The sequence below is a fragment of the Wasmannia auropunctata genome, unplaced genomic scaffold, assembly GCF_000956235.1.
Source record: "Wasmannia auropunctata unplaced genomic scaffold, wasmannia.A_1.0 LD336000.1, whole genome shotgun sequence".
Classification (NCBI taxonomy): Eukaryota; Metazoa; Arthropoda; class Insecta; order Hymenoptera; family Formicidae; genus Wasmannia; species Wasmannia auropunctata.
In genome coordinates, this window is record NW_012026890.1 from 4,086,552 (window position 1) to 4,111,355 (window position 24,804).

General features: G+C 40.2%; 1 protein-coding gene across 1 annotated transcript in view; it reads right to left on the minus strand.

Moving 5' to 3' along the window:
• The window catches only part of LOC105453394 (forkhead box protein P1), a 292,226-nt gene extending 272,174 nt beyond the window's left edge, over positions 1-20,052 (minus strand). The window contains exon 1 of the mRNA XM_011695317.1: positions 19,963-20,052. Within this exon, the coding sequence (XP_011693619.1) occupies positions 19,963-19,992 (30 nt within the window). The 5' untranslated portion in view covers positions 19,993-20,052. The remainder of the gene's footprint in view (positions 1-19,962) is intronic.
• Positions 20,053-24,804: the final 4,752 nt, after the last annotated feature.

Sequence of the window (24,804 nt, forward strand, 5' to 3'; positions counted from 1 at the left end):
TGTTGTCATTGCTGTGCTCGATATATTTCGCGCCCGTAATCAGATTCGAGTCAAATTGAGTTGCGCTGTTCGACGAAAGGCTACAAATTATATCGAGAGCTATTTACATTGCTTCTTTACATTATTAACTTTCCGTGCTGATTTAAAGTGAGAGCTGCGTGTTTATCTAATATTGCAATAAAGAACGTTAATTAATGTCAGCGTAACGTTCTTCGTAAAACTTTCAGATGCAATTCGAATCTTACAAATTGCCATGTTTCATCTCTTCAGTTTATGAAACAGTTAATCTATGCGTTAAGTATGTAATTAAATATTCAAAAATAATATTAACAGCGCGTATGAATGAACGATTTTCGGGAAATAATTCCGCTTGCTATATACATGCATATTTCTTCATTTTTAGTCTACATAAAATATTTTCTTTATAACAAAACTTAAATTTTGACTTTATTTTTAAAATATCTTTGCTTTGTACATGCAAGTAAAATTTAATTTTGTGTACAATTTCGCAAAGCACGATAATGAAACTATTGCATATGCAATAAGATAAAATAAAAAAATTATATAAATTAAATTAAATGCTTAAATAGTAAAATGATTTAGCTTACATGTACACATATAAATTAATTTAGTGGCATGGATGTGTAAATAAATAATCTCGATGAGAAATTGTTACAAACAAATTCTTAGTACGCTCATGGTTACGGAAGCTAACGCGAAGCTACAGCGAAGCAAAATATACTAATGCCGCTAAGAATGGAGCGTACAGTAAATCTGTCTCATCGTTTGGCACGTTTCGCGCCTATCTGCTCGAGTGAATGATTTACTTATCGATTATTAAGCGCGGGCCACGCGCGACACATCAAGATTTATATCCGCGAATAACCTTCCCTCTTGCGATTCAGTTATACAATATATACGTTATATATTTATATCTCTATATAACATCGAATTGTTCGAAAGCACACATAGTACGTGTGACACAAACATATCTTTCTTCATGTTTCGTTCAATATTATTACTAATGTCAGTCATATGCAGATCTATTTCCGGCAATGTTTTCGGGGAAGAGCTGAATTATTATCAGTGAACTAAATATGGCAACAAACGCGTCAACAACTTGCAACGATTTTGCAGAATGCTCGGTGATAAAATTTTTGGCAAAAGGCTAGTAGTAATAAATTTACACAATAATGAAATTATATATATAAGTAAGCATGTGGAAACAGTTATAACTAGATCTGTAATTTGCAAATATAAAGAAAATTACATTAAAAACAAACTTAGTCCATCTTGTTTTGAATATCTCAAATATATCTTTTCACTCGCTAATGCTGTGCACAATAAGATACGATAAATAAGACGTCGTGGAGAAAAAAAACAACGCCAAAATTTATCCAAAAAAAGCTTTAAAAATCTTTCTTTCAGTATGTAGATAGACATGGACGTTATTCGATATTTCGATTAAAATTTGCATTGTAAAGTAATTCAACAGTTTGCGTATTTCATTATTGCGTTGCAAAATTAAAAAAAATTCTTTTAATATAGACATTATAGATTATCAAGAAATAAAATCAATAAAAATAGAAACAATGCGTTTCGCGATATTTACAATCACAGTGAAATGATTCGTTTCACAAATGTACATAATAGTTCTTTCCTGAGACAACTTGATCATCCTGGATTAACTCCAGGCGTGGCCGTAAGACGAGGTCGCTCGGCCAAAAAATCGAAGAAGGCGAAAACGAAGAAGCCGAGCGGAGCGGAGCGGACATGGCGACAGTACGCTTTCGCTCCGCGCGCGCGTTCCGCGCGGAGTGCAAAGAGCAACTATTCCCGTGAACGCGACGCACGCCGCGGAGCGCGAGTAAGAGGAAGAGAAAACGCGCTCGGCAATGCCCACTATTTGCGAGCCGTTCCTTCGACTTCCTGAAATAGGAGCAAAATGGAGCAAAGTCGACGGCGCGACTCAGCCCGGCTCGGCTCGGCTCGGCCGGGACTCGAGTATACCGATGTCGTACACAGCCGAGCGGTAAATCCATCGCGCCGTTCGGTATGTAAATCGCTTATCGCTCCTAGTGGACCACTCGGTATAATTAGGTAGGTAGGTAGGTAGCTGGGGTAAGTAAGTATAGGTAGATAGGAATATACATATATATATATATATATATATACACACAAATATATATCTATATATTATATGCACGCTGAGCATGTATCTGCACGTCTAATGGCGAGGAGGACGAGAGCGAGGCAGCCTCGCGGAATTAGGCTCTTCCGTTGTTTCTATTACAAAATAGATGGCACGATATTGCGAGGCAACGTCGTCGCGCGGCTAATCTCCGTTTTTTCCACCGGAAGGTAGCGTAACCGCGCGAATGAGCTCCGCGACTCGCGAAAACGATCGCAAGGAAGAAACGCGAGAAACGAAAGAACATAATCATAACTCCTTCTATGATTATTTATTTTAACACTTTCATTCTTCGTAATATAACGTCATTGTTTTGTGCCATCATAAATTTATTATCTAGGATTTTTTTAAATCCGTATCATAGAAATGAATATATTTTAATAAAAGACTATTAACTTAATAAAAAATTATACTTCAAAAATTTATTAAAATTATGTTACTTTATATGTATAAAGATTTAATAAAATTTAATAAATATATTTAATAAAGTTTAATAGTTTTACGAATTTTAAACAAGGACGAGCAATAAATTTCTAGCCTCTAATAGAATTATATTGTTGCTTATAAACTACAGTACAGAAATCTATTGTTCTCCTCTGTTTAAAACTTATAAATTGCATTAAATCTTCTCGTCACATAATATAATCTTAATGAATCTCTGTTAAAATATAATTTTTTGTTATATAAAATGATAATTTTTATGCATACAATAGATGACCTAATAAGATTCATTAGAAGAAGGGATTCTTACAAATTATTATATAAATTTTCTTTATGTAAATACGCAACAAATTATACATAGTACATAAATTTCTTCTTTTTTTTATCAAAAAATTATTATATAACGATTTAATAGAAACGCATTTCGACAGAAGTATTTGAAATGTATGTGCCAAAATTCCAATCCCTTCATCGTTATTTTTGGATTAGAATTTTTTTATATTGTAAAATAGATTGTGCAGATAGAATATTGTTAAATTTTCTATATCGAGAGTAATCGAGTCTTGTTTTTTCTGTATATATGTTCATTAATATTTCTTTGTGATACACAAAGAATTTTCTGTCAAGCACTTGTAACAGCCATTATACGAGTAGACATGTGACTCGAATTGAAGGAGAACAAGTCAATGTCAACGTGATTAATATACTTATCAACGTGCTCCATTGAAATCGCAATTTGATAGAGATCTATTTTTTTCTTTCATGCAAGTGTACTTTATTAGCTCTCCGTAAGGTCTCACGCGATCAATTTGTCGACTACGAATTGTTTTCGCGACGCAAATTGTGTTTGCGAAACAATTGTAGATAAATCGTCGGATGTTATCGGCAGTGGATCAAAGCATGACGATAAGATTTGAATTTAGAAATGCCTTGGACTTCATTTCGAAACAAAACATCAGCGAACTGATGCGTAACGTGGCGGCTTATTGTACAAAAAAATTCAATTGTTTCTCGGTATTAGATAATATATATTAATGTTTTATTATGTTTTCAGTTGGCTATTGATCGATAAAAAAAATAAGAAATTTACGTACCGCGCGTATAATTTATATACGTATTTGTTGCGTATTACATGAAGAAAATATATTCATTACAGCTTCGCGTAATAAAACATTTAATAAGAGTCCAGTAAAAAATAAAAAATCAAAAAATACGTTAATATGAACTTTATATTATCACACAATTGACAAATTAAATATATACGATAAAATTATGTACATTATTCACTTGGCGTATTTGAGGGAAAAGATGAAGAAGCGGAAAAGATGAAGCTAAATTCATAGGATGAATCTCGCTGTGATGACGCCAATTATATAACACTCCTTGATTTCATGAAATTATTTTTCCAGAAGTAATAAACTCTATTTGTACTTTGAAAAGTGTCACGTATGCGAAGTGAAGAGGGCATGTGTGTGAAGAGGGATGGGTCATGAGAGGAAAGACAGGAGAAAAAGGAGGAAGTGCTCTTACGTGCTGAGTGTTCCGAGTGCATGCTCACCTAGTTACAGTAGTGTTTCTACTCTGCCCATATTTCGCTTCGACTCGAGATTTAAGGGTGCCGCGAGAAACATTACGCCCGCGATCGACGGTCTAACGCGTATTTTCGATTGCGCTGCCCAGAGCTACAGTTTCCGCATCGGAGAATTCTCTCGCGGCGATAGAACGTCGGCGAGAAAAGGAGACTTTCTCGAATCCCCTGACCTGGGGGGAGGAGGGGAGGAGGGATGCTTTTAACAGTTTCGGAATATCGCCAGAGCCAGAGAGTTTCAGCGTCAAATTATTGACCGAAGTGACCCGCTAATTTAGCGACGGCGATTATCGGGAAACGTCGCGCGTCGCGAAGTTTAGCTTAAACGTTCCCGACGAATCCCCTGATCGATTGTAATTAGTAAATGCGCGCATGCATACGTTAATTCCGTCGTGTGTCACACGGACATAGTTAATGACACCGGGTGAGTGCAACGAATGTCATCCTCCGCAGCCCCATGCGCTCGTCGCCGTTCCGCGATGCAGGCCGGTCACGTGACCGACAGGAAGCTACCAATCGTCTTGTGCGATTATCCCGGTGCCCCTGCCCCGCGTGTCGTACATACATCGTACGTGTGCGTCAGCTCAGGCATCAGGGACGGCGTTAAGTAGGATTCACCGGCGAAGCAACTACATCACGCTTATATGTGTCCGCCGCGTGTGTGATCGCGGATTTATCTGTGCACGTGTTATATAGCATTGTCCAGGAATCGGGCAGATCAGACAGTGATCGGAGGAGATGGCTAGATTAATTCGGTGGACCGTCTCGATCGCCGTGATCATGATAGCTCATTATTGATCGATGAGCGATTATTGTCGCTGTAATCTAATAGCGGATAGATCGAATTTACAATTATGCGACAAATATAATTAATGTGGCTATATCATAAGTATAGAAATTTAAAGTTTACTTCTTTGACCGTCTCCAACATTTGAATCCATGAATTTGATAAAAAAAAGTTTGACATGTATTCCGTACTACTCACTTGATAACGTTTTTTTTTCTGACAAAATTCTATTGTTCAAATTAAGGCGAGAAATATCGACTTTTACCTTCATAATCTTTTTATCTATTTTTTATATACAGACTTTTGCAAATACAATTCATCTGTAATGTATGTTGAAGATATCACGATCGATAAGTCATTGGAATGCTGCACCGAACTGAACGCGAATAACACGAGGTTAACCGTATCGTATTACGCGTCTCGCATCAATGTACGCAGGAAATCGCCGGCGGCTGATTCTGAACGACGCTGTACGACACTCGCACGCATGGAGAGCATCGAGTCCAGTAAACCGCGCTACACATTATCATAAATGCCCGCGCCGGGCCCGTCCCACGCGTAAATCTGTTTCGCAAATTGCGAGAGTGGGATTATGTCATCTTTCCCCTCCCGCCCGTTTCTCCCCGCGACCGCTGTGCACTCCTCCACGATGCGTTCGCCTCGTTTCCACGGAGCGGAGCGCGCGATCAGATCGCGCGCTCGTTTCTTCCCTCCTTCCTCGCGAGCGGCTGGAGTGACGTTTCCGGGTACACTTGTACGCTTTTTCACGAAGACGCGAGCGGTACGTTAACCTTCGCAAAATTCTTTTAACGCTACACCTAACAGAAGGACTTGGCGGTTTAAGAGAAAGAGATGCGGACAAGGTTGGACTTAATATTTAAAAAAAATACAAGATAAAAATGTTTCTCTTTTATGCTCATAAAACGTGGAATATTTCAACCATCAAATCAGGAAGTAAATCAGTATAAGAGCTCATTGGTAATTTTAGAATGAATTTCTGAACCAAATGAGTCAAGCAGATATATGCTTGGCAGCACAATAGGCATATGGGAAATACTTATCTTGAACAAAACAATATTGCGCAAACAATAACGAGCGCAGATAAGAGCGCAATATAAGCGATGATTTCTTTTTCTGCAAGTCTACAAGCGACGAATTATTTTTCATAGAATGCTACTTTCAATTTCGTCATATGCGAAATAAACATGTTATAGAATCGATTTAGAATTGTTCGTGAATTTTAAATATATTCCGACATTCTTATAAATTTTTTCGTAAACCTTTCTTTCCGATAAAAAAATTCGTTACATGTAACAGATTCATTGTCAAATTTATTATCAAACCAATTAATGATAATAATACATTATATAAAAATAAAATGTTAATAATAATGTTTCACGAAAATTTTTGAATTGAGGATACATTATTTCTTTGAACGTCATCTAAATGTCTTTACAAAAATTCTTAATAAATGTACAAATAACACTTGTGTTTGTTATAGATAATATTGAGGAGCAGCAAATAGCTGAAAACGACGAACAATTTATCGTCAAGAAAATATGATAACAACTCATATTAAATATTTTTTATTTTAAAAAGCATCATATGTACCATAATAAGTTTATAAAATTGGAATTAAATGATCTCAATAATGAAATGCATTTTTACTAAAGTGAAATGGGAATTTTAGCAAAGTTTATGGTCGATGAACAAACCTTAATGGACTTTTCACCTCATAAATTAGGAATTTTTATGCCGCCTTCGCGCCAGCCGATGAAGAAACACATTTTTGGATCCTGATTGATCACAGACACAAGCACGAGAATGTAGAACATTGGCGATCCATGAAACGTCGCTTGCACGTTTCTTGCTCACTTTCAGCAAAAATTTTTTCGCGTTTATATTAAGATAAATATGAAGTAAAATTTATCCGATAAAAAAACGCGAAAAAAAAGCAGATATTCACAGATATCAATTTGTAGAGTTACACAGTATATTGTTATTATCTCTATTATCGCGAAGCCGTAAACCGTATTTTCTAGCGAGTCTTTCATTAAGGTCAACGCGCGTCTGAGACAACGATTATGTCGTCGACGGTAATGTATAGAGACATAAAATAAGCGATGCGCGTCTGATGCAGTTGCGAGATGCAAATGAGATGCACTTTCCAGAAGACTGTCAGAAATTTGCACGTAGTTTAGTTCATCGGAGAGGAAGGCCTGACGTGTGGGAACAAAGCGGACTCGAACGTGTATCACAAACGCCGTGTTGCTCTCCGCAGGACTTCTGAGATCTCTTTCTACCGCGGCTGGTAGACGGTGTCGACAAACTGATAAGACCGCTCGAGCCTCGAGGAATTTAAAGTGAGCCGCGTGGGTATTGCGAATGGATTTCTATTCCGCGATTGGATGCAACGGTTTTATATGGCGCTCGCAGAATGCACGCGAATGAGTATAATACCCGCGGCCCCGTCTTTATTTGCCGGACCACTGACGTAAAATTTTGACGTCAGATACATGCGACTGTGTGACGGAACATAAACACGGGTATTATAATCCCGACATGATAGAAGCATATTCGATTCATGTTCAAACCGTTGCTATTTTGCATTTATATATGTTTTTCCTTAGTGCAAAAGGAGTCAGCTTTCTTAAATTATTCTGGGAAAAAGTGTGTGGTAAACAACATTGCAATTAAAAAGCTGTTCTAATTAAAGCCTACTGCCAAAAATATCACATTATGTAAATGATACCCGTATCATATTAATAGCAATGATATCTGCGCATACAGTCGATACAACCTAACGGCGAGTGAGGTACTCATATATTTAAATTGTAAATAAATAATCAATAAACATCTCTTCGATAACTAATTTCCGATAAGCGACGAGTTATCTTAAGTCCGTAGAGCAATGATCAACATCTACTACGATTAAAATGCAAAAGTTATCATTTTTTTGTGGTTTGTAATTATGATAAGACGAATTAATATAGTTGCACAAGAGCAAGAATACCGGTTTCATATGCAATGCGCTCTTCTGCGAACGTAGCTGAAAACAGATAAGAATGCTAAGTGGTAAGAATATCTTGCAACTTTGTTATTTATTTAGTCGTTTATTGAACGTTCTCTTATCGCTGTATACAAAGCTGCATCAGGCCGATGTTGTCATCCATTTGGATTGCTGACACGATTAAGTTCTTCTAGTACGAACGCGTTTTCTTTTTTTATCTACCGATAAAAAATAACATACGAATCATATGATACTCGTGTCGGGCAATAAATGTACAAGCTAAACTTTTTATTTTACACGTCAACTCATAAATTTAGAGTAAAATATCGCGTACTTTTGGTATTATTATTATGCTATATAGAATTTATAAAGTAAAAATTATATGCATAGTTAAATTAATATAGATATATGTATATGTGTGAAAAAATAAATAAGATTTAAATGTTAAAAATGTAGACAGTTTATAAAATATTAAGAAATTTGAGATCAGATATAAAGTCTTAATATCAAAAAATATAAGTAACGAAACAACAAAAAAATGCGCTATATGTATTAAAATTATGTTATAATAAAAGTTTTCTCTCTTTCTCTCTCTCATCAAAAGTAAAAAAATAATTTGGCTGAAAGAACACATAATAAACCTGATATTAATAGAATCAGATGTACATTACATAATGTTGATAGAATTGTCAGGTTTCAATGTAGAGTATTTATATGTATATGTATAATGTATTACTAATTTTTCTAAACTAAAGTAAAAAACTGATTCGTGTAAATTCTCAAAAAGTGTATCGCTCAAAAATTGAATGGTTGACTTAGAGCCGAGTCTATCGTTATAAATACACTTCCGCGCGAAAACAACTGTTCTTAGCTTCTCAACTCTTTTAAATTAAATTTAGGCTACGATGACTGGCGTGTTGCATAACCAGGTACTCACGACAATCTGTGTATTCAAAAAAAGATAAACTGAGATAAGAATAGAATTTTTCTTTCCAAGAATTCACTGCTAAAAGGATGACAAGTGAACGACGTGTAGACACAAACAATCTTTATAAATAAGCAATACATGACGGATCGATATAAAACATCAGATTAAATAGCGCTGAAACTTGGTAATCTGTATACCTGTAAGCTCTATATTTATGCAATTTTTCACTCGCTTAATTTTTAAAATATAGTACTTTGAGCATTATGCTTAAAAGAGTAACTTTCTTTAAAAACTAACTTGAAAGATTAAAGTTTTTCAATTTTCTAAAACTTTATACTTATAAGAGATCTGAGAGAGAAAGAGAGAGAGAGAGAAAAGAGAAATTTCTGAGAAATAACATGTTTACATATATTATTAAATCCACATGTTTTCTTTACGTGTTACTTATTTCTCTGTTTAATAATCAATAATGCAGTATTTATTATGATAATTAATTCTGTTGTTAAAACAAAAGTGGAAAGATACATCTTATGTTGTTCTGCGTTTTGTGGCATAACAATAATGTCTATTCTCCATTTTAGCAACGTCTGGTTTAATAATACCACGTTCAATATGTTAATGTCATATGTGGCTAAGGCTAAAGCACAACACAAATAGGATACGATATTGCTTTCGCTTTAGCAACCTATGATATATATTAATCATGTCGTACTTTAGCAGTTATTTTTTCACATATCAGCCACCGATTTTCTGTCAAATAATGCTCTTAAAAAGTGCTATGTCTTAACAATTAGATGAAAGTAATTTTTAGAAAATAGTTTTTTTCACAGCTATTATAATGTAAATTAGACCAATTAATTAATAGAGTTCGATATGAAAGTTTCGAATTAGATGATACAGTCGAAACGAAATATTTTTATCTGAATAATCTTTTTATCGGATAAAGAAAATCTCTCTCACAATTGATGCCAGTTGTTCCGCAAGAAGTGCATAATGTAATAATGATCTGCAACTTATAGTTGCCGTTCCGTTCAATGTAATTATGCAACCGTGCATGCATCGATTAACAAATGAATACGATTCGAAACAGCCGCGGTGGCATTTGTACGAAGGATCGTTTACGTTCGTAGGAAATAAAGAGCCCAGCTTTATTCGGAATCCTCCGCGTTTCTCTAGGCGTGACTTCGACGAACTTGCGCCATCGTTTCGAATGGGCAAAGTTGGATGGGATGATTATCGTAGGAAAATAAAATAAAAAAAAGGAAGAAAAAGAAAGGAAGCACGCGTATAAGGGAAAGGCGGGAGGGCGCGCAAAAGGAGGGCGGGAGAAAAAAAAAGAGAAACGATCGGTGTACGACGATAGCGGTGCATTCGTGCAGAAACGATGAAACCGGGCAACGGTATAGGGACGCGGGGAGCGGAGGCTGACGCGCGATCTCGCGTGTGCAACAGCGACACACGTGCACACACGCGGCGCGCACACACGCGGGGCTCTTTCCCTTCACCTCCATGCATGCGAATGCGCCCACCCTTTATGTTCCTCATCCTTCACGCGCGGAGCTTTCGCCGTTGTGTACGAATCCGCGCGGTAATTGATTCATGATGGAACCGCGAATTCAAACACGGCCGAGCTGCATTTTGATATGCCGTCGGTACCAGGGCACGCGGCGGCCTGCAGCGTCTCTCCATTATGCCGGTGACGTTGCAACGAGGTGCATCGGGAAGCGCGACCAATGCGGAACGAGTGCGTAATGATCGGCTGTTTCAATAGCGGTATCAACACGACCGATTTTCCTATTCCAATGGAGCCTGAGAAAAGCACGCGGTGGTGCGGCGAGCGATGCCGTAACAGTGTACACGCGTCATTGTCATAATAATGCAGGTATTGATGATATCACAATTTCGGTTGACACAGAAATTTTTATGAGTAAAAATCTATACTTTCGGAAAGAAAGAAATAAAATGTATGACACTATAATGTTGTTCTTCCATAATTTGGATATTCTTATCAGATAAAATTAAACCTTCATTTCTTTAAAGCACCAAAAGAGCTTTGTATTTTTATAATAATCACAGCTAATCAGACAGGCATTAAAAATTAAGATAATAAAAGAATGTGTGAAGGAATGTATATCATTTCGTTTTATAACTTGTATTGTTATGGATGTTTAAATATAATTTGTTAAATCTGTCTCTTGAAACAGTTAATATCGAAGAAAAAACTCGTGAAAAATTAAGTTATTCACATTGATCTTTTGTATTATTAAAGAGTGAATTAGAGAGACAAATTGTGTGAATAAAACTCTTCGATTATGCTCATCCACAAGAAAAATATTATTAGTAACATTATGAAATTCTTATTATTTCTCAAATCGAAATACATTAGAAACATCTCATTAGATAATCTTCAATTTTCTTCCATTATAATGAATTCCAGTATTGTACTTCAGATTTTGAAAAATATTGGTTTATTATTTATTACGACAAATAACTCTTGGAGAATAGGCTTGAGATCGCTATCTCGACCAGAAATTAGAGAACACTTCATAAGATCCGTGCGTTTATTAGCACTTAGGGCGATATAGCCCGATTGCAGTCGGTATTCGGCAGTGAAAACTGACCTACTCACGTCAGACCAATCCGACCATAAGGCAGGAGATACGGACGGTTATCGCAGTTTATGTTTCGCTGGCACCATCGACCATCCCCTTTACATACGTATCTCCGTAGTAATTGGTACACAACGGGGCAGTGAATTCAGATACAGATCATTTACATAGACAAAGGGTCAAAATACTCTCACCCTCGTTTCTCTTCTTTTCATATTCATTCTTAAAGAAACAGCATTTTTTAGCTACTCATTTTTACGTGCGATATAAAATTTTGTCGATCCGTAAAGTTAATTAGATTATCGATGATTGTTCACACATAAATATCGAAATAGAGTATCGTGTCATTGATATTAATTTACCGACATTAGACATGTACACGCATAACTTGTCGATGTTTGAATGCCAATCCGTTTAATAATTATAATACAAAATTATATTAAAGATAAATTTTCCATTGGAATTTGGGCATTATATTAATGAAATGAATAGAATTTTAGTTGCATCCGTCATTATATTATAGATTAATATAAATACGATATAATCCTTTCGGTATTAAATACGCCGAGTTAACGTGGAAAGTAACGTTGAAAACGTTGCTAATGAAGTTTCCCTGTATTTTCAATTCGAAATGGAATGGAGAGAAGCGTCTTTCGGTGTCCGATTCTCTTTTCGCTTAGCAAAGAGTCAACCAGCGTTCCGTATTTTTGTCGTCGACGATGCGGCGCGCAAAAAATCGCTCGCAAGTCATTTAATAGCGCTCCTGGGCGAATGCGTTCGGCCGCGTCTTCCGATAGTATACCGTTACACGAGATTACGGGTTTCCTTTCAGTAGAAAAGGACGACCGCCCTCGTCATTGTGCTCGGACGAACGAAAACGCGAAATCGCGACGTACAAAGCGCGTTTCACGTTCCCTGCGGGACGCCGGGAAAAGGGTTGCCGACTTTGTCGACTTTTGTGGCGCGCGGCGGCGGCGGGGGCGATGTCCGAGCGGGCAGCGAGCGCAGCCGGGGTTGGACTTAAAAAAAAAGCCGATCAGTATCCACCCGGTTCTGCATTGGTCGCGCGCTTCCTGATGCATCTCGTTTGCAATGCGCCCGTGCCATAATGGAGATCCTGGTGAGCGCTTGGACATTGGAAGCGCGCGGCCGGCATATTAAAACCTCTCCCATGTGTGTTCGCGTTCCCATCGTATATCAATTATTACGTAGTTTGTACACAAAGAGAGAACACAGGCGATGCCCGAACGAAATATGAACCGCCGGCGATCTCCCGCAACTTTTGTTTCAAATGCGACCGTCCAGTCTGACACGACTGTTTCTCCCATTGATCAATCATCTCAAAAATTGATACAATTCTGCGATGCGGGCATATTGTATCGCAAACAAAATGCCGCGCAATGAAAGATGTTTACGTATAATTGCAAAAATACACAGATGTATCCGAAAACATAATTGATAAATACTTCCACACGCTATAGGAGCGGATTATCTTAAACAATAATAAGACGAATATCACACGGTGATTGATAATCCAAAGACATACGGGAATATCACACCCAGCTCGAAATCGAAGCGGAATCTCGATTCGGCTATTAGTGTCGTTGTCGAGCGGCCATAACAGTCTGTAACCTGTCACAATGAGGATTCACCAACGGCAGATACATCAGTTATTGACGTCACCATCGTCAAACGCGTAGCGGTGCCACGGGTTTGCGTGGACGGGTGTCTGTTTAACGCTAATCGCGGCGAAGAGACGAGCGCAGAACCATTATCGTGTTATAACGAGTCGCCGTACAAACTGCCGGTGCATCAGAATCACGGGGATGATAATTTAATGTAACGACGCGCGAGTTAGTGCGGCCGATCGCAAATGAGCCCGGCCGTGTTGAAGCGCGCACACGGGAACAGCTAGAGGGCACATTTGACACGGCTCCGTCATGGATCGACGAATCATCGCCCGATGCCTGACAACATAACGGCCGCCCCGCCATTTCATTGTTATTATGTTTTTAACGCCGCATATTAGACGCGATATTTCGAATGGGCCGAAACTACCTCTCGGCAATATACGGTTTGCACACGACGCAAACTTGTTGATGATATAGGATATGATATATCTACGCGGTGAAATAAGTGCGCTGAACACCTTCTACGATATCGTTTGCGGGAGAATTTACACGTGGCGTACCGTGTATAAGTAAACTATACATGTACGTACACGTATTTCGCTTTTCTTGCTTATATCGCGCGATATATTTTCTTCAAATTGTGATCGGGCTATTGATTAAGCTTAGCTACCATCTGCTAACCGGCATTGATACCGCGCGATACCAAAATACCGTGATAATTTAAATTACTAATATAATCAAATGTGCTCGATATTCAAGCAGGATTCATATAGGGCGACCTGATTCATAAACGCGTCGCTAAAATTCGGTCACTCGCGGGAGCGTGTCGCGCTGAGTAGGCGGACATTCGCGAAATTGTCGCTGCGACGAAGAGAGAGAGAGAGAGAGAGAGAGGGGCGGGAGGGGAGGGGCCATTATCACGGCATGACGAGTCGAAGTACAAATCGGCGGCGCATCACAATCGCGGCGGATTGATAATCTAATGTAACGACGCGCGTTAGTGCGCCAATCGCAAATGAACGGCCCGGCGTTTTCCGTGTTAACGCGCCCGCGAGAGCGGCCGCGGGGTATATTTGACACGGGACAGTCACGGATCGGCAAATCATCGAATCATCGGCGGTACGCGACAACGTAACAAGTCAACAGCCGGCCGTTATGTATATTGACGTATACTTGCCGCGGTTGCGGCGTCGATGTCTGTTTCTATTGACAAATACCCGTCGCAGCGGGGCGATGATGCATTGCCGTACACGCGACGCCGGAATGACACGGAATGCATATTATCGCGACAAAATGAACCGGGCTGTAGGAATTCGGCCGATTCGCATCGACAATGCCAATTTCGCGACACAACATATTTTCGCCTGGCGCGCCCTTCATCATATTGCTATATTCTGGATATAAAAATCATTATATATCCTCTTTCGAATGTAAAAAAAAAACGAATAAAATATAAAAATTTTGCCGGATATTTTAATGTTTTTCGTCACCAGGAAGGTGTGTAACAATAGAAATAGCGTTCCTATAATCATGCAACATTACACCGCAACGATTTTGCTCGGTAACAATTCGCTCAATCTTCATCAGAAGCTCTAACAAAGCAAAATCGCAGGATAATCGAGCGGGATGAACACGATAAACCTTCATGAACATTGCAATTTTGTCTTTAGAATAATTCCTCGGTCTGGCTTACCAGTAATGTGTATTATAGTCGGGGCAGAGCACGCTATGATTAAGATCTTCGGGGTGAAAACAACAGACCTGCTGCGCGGCGTTAAAAAGGGAGCAGTAAGGTGTGGTAGGTCGGGAAACAGTGGTCACGACATAGAATGTGTAACGATGGATATCTCATGCTAACATTGTACCTACTAACAGGTACGGATCTCTTTTCCCCTTTCGTTTTTTTTCCACTTAAAAATTAAGTTACAAAACCATTCTAATTTATATATAAAAAAAAACGTTAGGCTTTCCAAATCTGATGCACGAAAATAATTATCGTCGAAATAAAATGATACGCACGTTATACCATGCAGCAACCATGAAAAGGGTGTATCGAAGATAAAGCAGGAAACGAATTTGAGTACCCGACGTATAGAATCGTCGCGAACTATCTCGACAATACAATGCGCCGTTATCGGCGGCGCTGCTCAGTGAGGAGGGTGCGCGGGGGTTTCTGTCAAAAGAGAAATTAAAAGCGAAGGGACACGAGGTGGAATATCAACCCAGGGCCGAGGTGGTGGCGAAGTGGTCGCGACTGCGGCGGAAGCGGCGGAGAAGCAGTCACGATACACAACGTACAACAATGGAACCAATATCTGTTGGTGGAGGAAGGTGGCATTCGTAATAGCCTGTGCACACTCCACTCGCGCGGGAAACAAATGTCGTGTCTATGCGTGACGAGCTTATTGCGACGGCGAGGGGAGCGCGGCGCTTGCGAGCTGCGTGTTTATTGCTCGACCTGGTAATAATAACAGGTTATTATTCATTACTACGGCATCGAACACACGAACGTTGCGTTCACCTGCGCCTCGCTGCGATTCATTTCTCGCCGAGAGACTCACCATGCGCATAGAGCAGCAATCTTCAACAGGGTTAAAATATTTGCAAATATTTATCTTAAAAAGTTATCAACGAGCTACTTGCAATTAATGCGTCAATGAAGGTATTGAAAGAATGATGATATACATATATAACATGATTGAACGTATCGCGTGGCTAAATTATCGAAATGTGAAAACAAATACGATGAATTCGAAAATAGTATCGAGTTGTGTGAATTCTAAGCGGAAAATTAATTCGTTTACGTCATTTTCTGCGGAACACATTGTTACCACCGTTCGCCGTATATATAAATTAATTGAACTATACGTCTTGATGCGTCGGAGAAGCCAACGCAAGCTTGTCTGCGAACAGCTACGTGAATATCTCCATCAGCCTTGCACCGTCACGTCTAAAGCGCATCGTCGCCGTATTTCCGCGAGATCGACGGCGAGACGAAGGGGGGAAGACAGAGGGAGAGAGAGCCCGCGTCGCAAGGCCCGGGACATGAATAAGCCAACGGGTAAAGGTGTGGTTCCCAGGCGTCCGCGGTAGGAAATCGCTCACTGGGGAAGAAAGATGGAGAACAGAAGCCAGGAGCGAACCAAGACGTGATTAATATAAAAGTGGGCGGAGCCTGGCCTGGCCGGAAGTGGCCGAAGAGGGATGCTGTGCCGTGCCAAGCAAGCGCGAAAACGGGGGGGCTATGCCGCCGCAGCTGTGCTGGCTCTCGTTGCACTCCGTATTCGTGTATATGCAACCGTGGATGTGTGCAACCGCGCGCGTACTCGGCACGTACGTCTGAACTGGCGGCGGAGGAGGTGAGAAAATGGGCGAAGCCAAGGTGGCGGGGATGATGCGAAATATATATCACGATTGACGCGCACACCACTCTCTTCCCCGTGGTCGGCCTGATCGTCCCGACGCGACTGCATGAAGAAGGCGTGACACCCCAGGCCAGGGTGTCATCGGAGAGCCGGGAAGAGAGCCCGCGCTCGATTCTCCAAGACGCCGATATCGCGCACAAAACACCAACTACCCAACGGACACAGAAGAATCGATCAACCGGCTGCGTACGACAACGGAGAACACGCAGCGGTCTTCGTGGTACGTCCGTCGGACGCTCGCCTCGACTGCTGCCTGTCTCCGCTCCGTCTCCTGCACTCGCCAGAGGCTGATCTTTGAATTTTGAAGAAATCGACGGTCACCCGAAGGAAAGCCAGACAACCAGATGGCCGCGCCGGGCAGCCCTCGTCGTAGAGGTAGAGGGTGACAAAGAACGGGATGGTTCGGCTGATTGGCGAATGTGGGATCGAAGAGATCCGGGGGGGCACACTGAGCTTTCGGAGACGCGGGGTGTAAGGGTTGACGCGCGGGGGTGGCCAACCCCACCTACTTCTTTAACGCCCCCAAGCAGGGTAGGACCGCCTCCGTCTCTGGTGTTCCACCTACTACACCACCCGGGACTTCTACAGTCTCGTAAACGAGCCACCCACACAAAGCCGCGACCGGGAGCACCCCGACTATCTCTATCGGCTATACACTTCTGAAAAAAATCACCCCTATTCCCAGGTAACACGGCGCGTTTCCCGATTGAAGCGTAACTGCCGTCACCCTCTGTCTCACCCTTTCGATTGCGCGACGATGCCATCTCTGATGTTTCGTCCGAAGGAGTGAAAAGATTCCACTGTTAAATTCAAAGGACCATTGGCCATAAATTCAAGTTCATTTTGCAAACGTTTCGTACAATATTTTTATACAAAAGCTGCATCGACAATAATATCGCAATTGTATTATAGAAAGCAGAGATATTAAAGAAAGAGAATCATTTATATATAAGTCAATTTATATTTATGTCAAAGGAGAATATCTTAACTGCTTCAATGTATTGCACTCCAAAAACCTATATCTAAAAAATAGTATAGTAAAAATATAATATCGTTTTCCATATTTTGCGATTGCATGCAAAATGATAACATTAATCTTATAAGCTCAAAACTTCACGTCCATATTTTTGAGAAAAATTTCTAAAGTCATGATTGAAAGTTAATTTCAGTCATAATTAAAAAAATAAAAACAATGTATTTCTTGTTGAACATACATACAGCAAGTTCGATTTATAATTCGCAGATGTTGATTCTAATGCACGTGTTGTTTAGATAGACATGTTAAATATCGTAACTAATTTTGTACGTATAATATTAATAAATCTACTGGCGTAACTCGAAAACGGATTTAACGGAAGTTATAAACGGGCGATCGTTACTTCGATGCAGTCAACATATCAAAGTAGCTCGGGCATAATTCACACAAACGTAAGTAATGATCACTGATCTCTCCATTTGATCGCTTTGTTTGAAGTTACTCGCGTGGTAGCAAAGGCCCCCGATGAACGCTATGCAGGCGTTGCGTGACAGACGATGAAACACGAAATAGGAATTTTTGTCAGGTTGTCAGAAGCGTTTCGAAACAAGTCGTTGGACTTCCTCAGCCAATGGCACGATGATTCATACGATATTAGATTACCCCGCGACTCCAGGCAGCTTCAAAGGCGGCGCACCTCTGCCAAGATTATTTTCGGCAAAAATGCGCTCTTTACACCGCGCAAAGATTTCTGTACCGAGGCAGGTACGTATTTAGTAGCCCGAATGTAGTTAATCTTAGGCCGGTATAGTGAGATTTATTTGACCAACCATTCCGGTTGTCCGGCGCACCTATTTGTCTTGTCACGATCGTTAAAGTGTCATTTCCACGAATATCACCCCGGGCCCCGATGGAGTGCAGGATCAATCAGGAGATCTCGGGGTAAGGAACATTTGTCTGCATTAACGGTAACGTCGTATTTAATTTGTTTAACATTACAGAGAGGGATGCGCTAAATCATCTCGTCTTGGCAACTCTTACTGGCGATAACGCGATAACGTTTCTATTTCCACATCCACACAATTTTGGCAACAACATATTGCTCAACCCGCTAATTTACGAAAGGACTAAAGAGGGCATTAGGTAAATAATATTTATATGCAATTTCGAATCGTCGGATTGACAGTGATTAAATAAGAGACGACAGGTATCGTTGAAACGCGCGTTTTCTTCATGGTGATCGATTAGTTCGAAGTTTGTACCGCGCCATAATCTCCATTTACGTCCTTTCTATTTTTGCCACGACCTAAATTCGATTAAAGTAAATCGCGCGAAATATTCGCCGATCTCCGCGCACCGTCCGCACTCTTATGTTTCTATTTAATCTCGAATGTCTATATTTATAACGTAATTTATAAGATTTAATGGTGGCACGGAATCGTACCACGCGCTGGATGTTCTAAGCTTAGCGATAATTTCAAAATACACAGCGATAATACAATTTCTAAAATGTGCGAAAGAATAAAAATCTAGCTGTCTATTAAATAGCGGTAGTAATTCTAAATGTTTCGAATTAACATTACAACAAAAAATCATGACCTGTGTCAACAATAGAATTGTTGACACAGGTCATGGCAAGATAGAGAAAAAGAGAGCGGAAAGAGGAGAAAAACTGAAACGTCAAATTATATTTGTACGCATTATTAAACTACATATAAACAATGTCACGGTTTTGAATCTATGATATAACAGTGATGAAAAGAAAAGACAAAAAGCTACGCAAATTTGGAGTTACACTCAAAATAAAAAGGCGTTCAATAAAAACAAAATTTCTGTCCCGATGAATAAATCTGCATTCCCAATAAATTAATAAATTAATCGCGACGCAAGAGTAAGTGTGTAAATAAAGGTTCCACGCGATCGAAACTTTGGAAAGTAACAAAGAGTCGATGACTGAATCGTGAAAATGCGCGGTTAAACGGATGAAGCGTTTAAAAGGAGTACTCCAAATTCCAGCGGCGGCGTGCGAAGGGGAGCGCCGGTGGCACGTGGCTGTCACCAGTGTCTGCAGCGCGATGCAAAGAGCGTCAGAAACGTACGAAGTTGGTGACAAAAAAAAATAACACAACTAGCAAAGCAAGCAAACGATTGAGTGGAGAATAAAAGAGAGAAAAAGCAAATTGGACGAAACACGAAAGAGAGAGAAGAGAAGAAAGAGAGAGAGAGAGAGAGAGAGAGAGAGAGAGGTAAAAACAGCAGAGGATATTTATGTGACGTAGGTGCATTATATGAATGAGCATTTGCACGCAGGCAGGCAGTTCAATCAGATGACATAGGCAGTGCACTGGAGAAGTGTTGCAGGGTGAATAAGGCTACCTGGACGGGTCTCCAGCGTGGTTCCAGCATGTCCCGCTTCCTCCTCGTCGATTCACTCGTGTCCGTCGGTTCCTCCGTCCTTCTTTACGGTGATAGGATTGACAGAAAAAAAAACGGAAGGAAGATATGAGGCTCCGTATGACTCTCTTTGATGATTTCTTCTCTCCGTCGGGACGCAGCTCCTCGTGCTCTCCGTTTCTTTTCGCCTCTATCCTCTCTTCTCCCGCCCACCCCCTTTCGCTCTCTGTCTCTCTGTCACCTCTACCCCTTTTCCACCTCTCTCCTCCTCCTGTACCACTCTATGTTTTCTCTCTCCCTTTCTCTCTCTCTCTCTCTTTCCCGCGTTCTCTCTTTCTCCCCTCGTCCTCTTTGTCTTCGTCTTGACCTTCTCGACTTCTCTAGCTCGCGCTCGCTACCTATTCACCTAACTGTCTACCTATCTATCTGTCTTTCTCTCGAAGCACCGCGTGCCGCGCGCGCCACGTGCACCGCCGCGACGTCAAAAGAACGATGCCGAATCGGACGCCGCTGTTGCCTCGGTGAAGTAGAGGCAACCGATTTCCGAAGACGCCGATGGCGACGCCGCTCTCTTTCTCCCTCTCTTTCTCTCTCTCTCCCTCTTTCTCTTTCTTTCTCTCTCCTCCTCCCTTTCTCTCTCTGTCTCTCTCTTTCTCTGTCTCCGGAGATGAATGCCGGAGGGGGGTGGCGGCGGGCGGCCGCGGAGGACGCCCTCTCTCTCGCAACCTGGGGCAACGTTCCCTCGCCGTCGTGGAGACAGGCAAAACGTGCGCCGAACGTAGCGGTGCGGGGTTGCGTGTGCAGGTTTGAAGAAAAGGGGGTAACCGCGCGCCGGTGGCTGCCGTCGCGACTGTGCGACGCTCGGCACCGCTTAGCCGCGAAACCCTCCGGCCGTGGCGAGCACGCGGCTACTGAGTCGGCGCATTGCGAGGACCATCGCGGCGTCTCGCTCCCGTCGACGTCGCGCAGCGGCCGTGGCGGTGTCTCCCTCCGTTTGACGGCCACCACCTCTTCGTCGCTCCAGCACCGAGTGTCCTCGTCGCGCGCGTTATCGCGGCACTCACGCGGGGTGATCCTCCGTCTCCATCCAGACGGATTCTCTCTCTGTCGCTCCACGCGTAGCGTGGGTGTTTCTCGGCTCTCCGGAGAGAGGCAGTCCCGTCGGTTGCGCCGCGACGCACTTCGGCGATCGTCGCCCGGCGTGCTGACCCACGTTGTGTTTTCCAATTTACATCGGTTTATTTCCCGATACAATTCATTAGCTTCCTTTGGGTCTGTTTTCCGCCTTTCAATGACAGGAAATTCCACGACGCTAATTGTTAATAATGGAATAGTTGTATTTTTATAATCTCTCTTGAAATAATTATGAAAAAATATTCAATTCCATATCAACGTTAAAATTAATCATTAAATGTTTCCATTATAAGATATTTTTATTAGTTTTTCGTACTAATTTTAACATAACATTCTTATTTTTTAAATGATGTATTTTTAGTATTACAATCTAATAATCAACTTATCATTGCTAGTCTTGATCTTAATCTTTAAGTGGGTTTAATTTTAACTGTGTAAACCGAAATAATCAAATGACATAAACATATAAGTGCTCTATTAAGCCAGTTATAAATTATGTCTTAAAACATCACGGCGATTGTTTTTCATTTTAAGAGAAGACTACATAGTTTTTGTTTCGTTACAAAATCTAAATAATAAATAATCAATTCAAGTAATAAATACTATGTTTAAAAACAAGAATTTAATTTAACTAATAAATAGTAAGAAAGAGGGCTAACGAGCCTGACTAGTTGTTCTTGTCAATAATTACAATTTAGATAACTTTAATAGGTTTTCTATAATAATACATAAAAATATAAATATAAAACGTTTCGATCTTTAATGTAGTCCTCTTCAGTGATTGATACAAATATTAGTTGTCAACCACTGAAGAGGATCACATTAAAGGTCGAAACGTTTTATATTTATATTTTTATGTATTATTAGAAAACCTATTAAAGTTATTTAAATTGTAATTATTGACAAGAACACCTAGTCAGGCTCGTTAGCTCTCTTTCTTATTATTTATGATTTTAAATTGTTGAGCCGGTTAAGTTCTTTTTTTAATTTTTAATTCAACTAAGCTATCGTATATATTTCGCGCATCTTTAAACACGCATTGCATGTTAAAACATGCTACATCTAGGAGACTGACGGAGTCCCGTCGTCGTAAATGAATCTCTGGTATCACGTATGGTAGTAGTATAGATGTCCATGTAGTTATTGTTATCGATTCGACCTACTCCTAAGACCAGACTAAAGCCGACCTGTTCTGATGTATTCATCATGCTCAGCATAATTTCCTATTCTCCTGCTTGAGACGCCCTCGAATAGCTTCGACGCGTCCGTTTCTTGTTCACAACGTAGCCAAATATTAATCCACATCATCCAATATCGTTTGGTCCTTTCTATCTAAGATTTGAAATTGCCAAAATACTAAAGCTATTGCAATTCACCTGACATAATTTCACAGAATGCGAATGATTTATCTCGTTTGTATCATGGAATCTGAGCCGTTAAATGTCATGTTATATTATTTACGGTTATATCATTATTCACACAATTAAATAATACGAAAGGTATCTAGAAGAGTAACTTATCAATTATACGCTTTAATGAGACTCGTTTACTTTTTGCTATCTGTTTTTGAAAATTTAAATCTGCATGTAATTACTGCCAAGTATGTTACGTCGCGCGGGTATGTTACACATATTCGTCTCCGTCCAAGTATTCAGGTATACAGTCTACTGAAAGCTAGCTTGTAAAATTTACATTTAATCACAAGCATTATGACTTTTCTAAGCTACGTATAGTTGCTTTAAATGTCCTGTCTTCGCAAAATTACATAAAATGACAGCAAACTTTCATTGAGAGAACGTACAGCGAGTAAGATAGAAACTGTCATGGCTATAAATCGGCGCGATAACTGAAGATGGTCTGGTGACAATGTCGGAAAAGCAGGTCGCGGGTAGAGGTAGGTAGGTAGGTACGGACAGCGCGCGGCAGACTTCACAGCGGTCTAGTTTGTTGTTGTTTGTTGTTGTTGTTCGCGTTGTTTCTCGCGGCGGTACCGAACCGCGACACAATGCCGAGAGCGTGACGCTGGTATTGATAACAGACCCTCCGATGGAGAGTGGGAGAGATGCCGGGAATACCCGTGATTGAAGATACACACTACCCCATTTTCGCCACGAACAACTTGCACTTAGAGAGGATCGTATTGGAAACAGTGCGACGGTTTCCAGACTGCGCGGCATCAATACATGTATCCGCGCTTTATAGTGCACCTCGCTAAATTTATTAGTTTAACGATCGCTACGAAAAAGTAATTCTTACCTTTCAGCTGACTGCCTTCTTCGAGCCGATCTTAAGAGTCAATCTTAGAACCGCGAAACAGCTTCCTGAAAAAAAATTTTTACTTCTTTATTTTTTATATTGATAATCAAAGGAATATCTTATACATTTTGTAAAACAATTTATATAGTATTTTAAACAAAATGAACAAAATTTATTTTTCCTCGTGTATGATTAATTAGGATCGATCGCTACACTTTCCAATAATCTCGGCGTCGGTACTAAGAAATAAAATTTGGTGCTTTCAAAAAAATTATTACACTTTCCAAGAATTTCGGTATCAGTACTAAGAAATAAAATTTAGCGCCTTCAGCAAAACTGTTTAGTTAAAGTATTTGTGGAACAGCAACCAAGTACTTTGTTTTATATTACAAAAACTTTTTTCTAAGAAATACACTTTTCTGCTTTGTTCTGTCAAATAATTTTAAGTGACAAAAATATTTGTTTATACCAACTGAATAGTTTTGTTCGATACATTTTAACCAAAATTTTGATTGATAGAACAATCGAATAAAATATTTTTCTAAGCGCAATACGCGCTTCGACAAAAATTAAAATTAACGTACTTGTCGACGTACGGTGAACTGTTCTAATTTTGTGCTCGTGCCCAGGCGGAATCCGGCAAAGCCGGCAGAGAGTGCAGAGAGAGAGAGAATTGAATATGAAAAAAAATGACATCTGGTTTAATAAACAGCGAACCGGGCCGGACTTTGTGCGCTGGGAAATTGTCGGCGCCGATATTCGACGAGATATCACACAAACACCGTCATCCCCTGATGAAAAGATTGTCAATAACCTCTAACACCTGTTGCGCAGTTTAGCAACGGATTTTATTCTCACGCGTGGGTTATATTCATTTATTGGTTCGCGGATTTGACGGGTCGCGTCGCGTCGCGACGCGTTGCGTCGCGTTACAGCGCGCGCGTCGATACACGAATGACACGAAAGCCTTTAACGGCGAAACACAGCTGCCGCGTGTACCGTAATAAAATCATATTTCGTCAGAATTTTTTAATAAAATACGCAAAATGTAGCGGCCATCCTGTAAAAGGTTGTAAAGTAATTTTACGTGCATTCTCTCTTTTCTGTGCGCAAGTACGAGCACGCGTTCACGGCTTTCCCCGAACGAACGGATAATTTTATTCGATGAACACTGAATTTTAGACGAGTTTATCAGTAATCAGAAAAAGTGCAATCATAAAGAGCTGCGGAATTATTATTTATAATACGCTTTTAACTTTTGGATAACTGGCTACTTAGGTACATTTTGAAATTATTATTCTGGAAATCACTCGCTTCGTTTATTACCTCCTTCCTGTTCTTAATTAACTTCTTAATTACAATGTGTTTTGCACTAAATATAGATACATCATCTATAATAATTTATTAACGTAGTTTTTATTATTTTTTTATTGC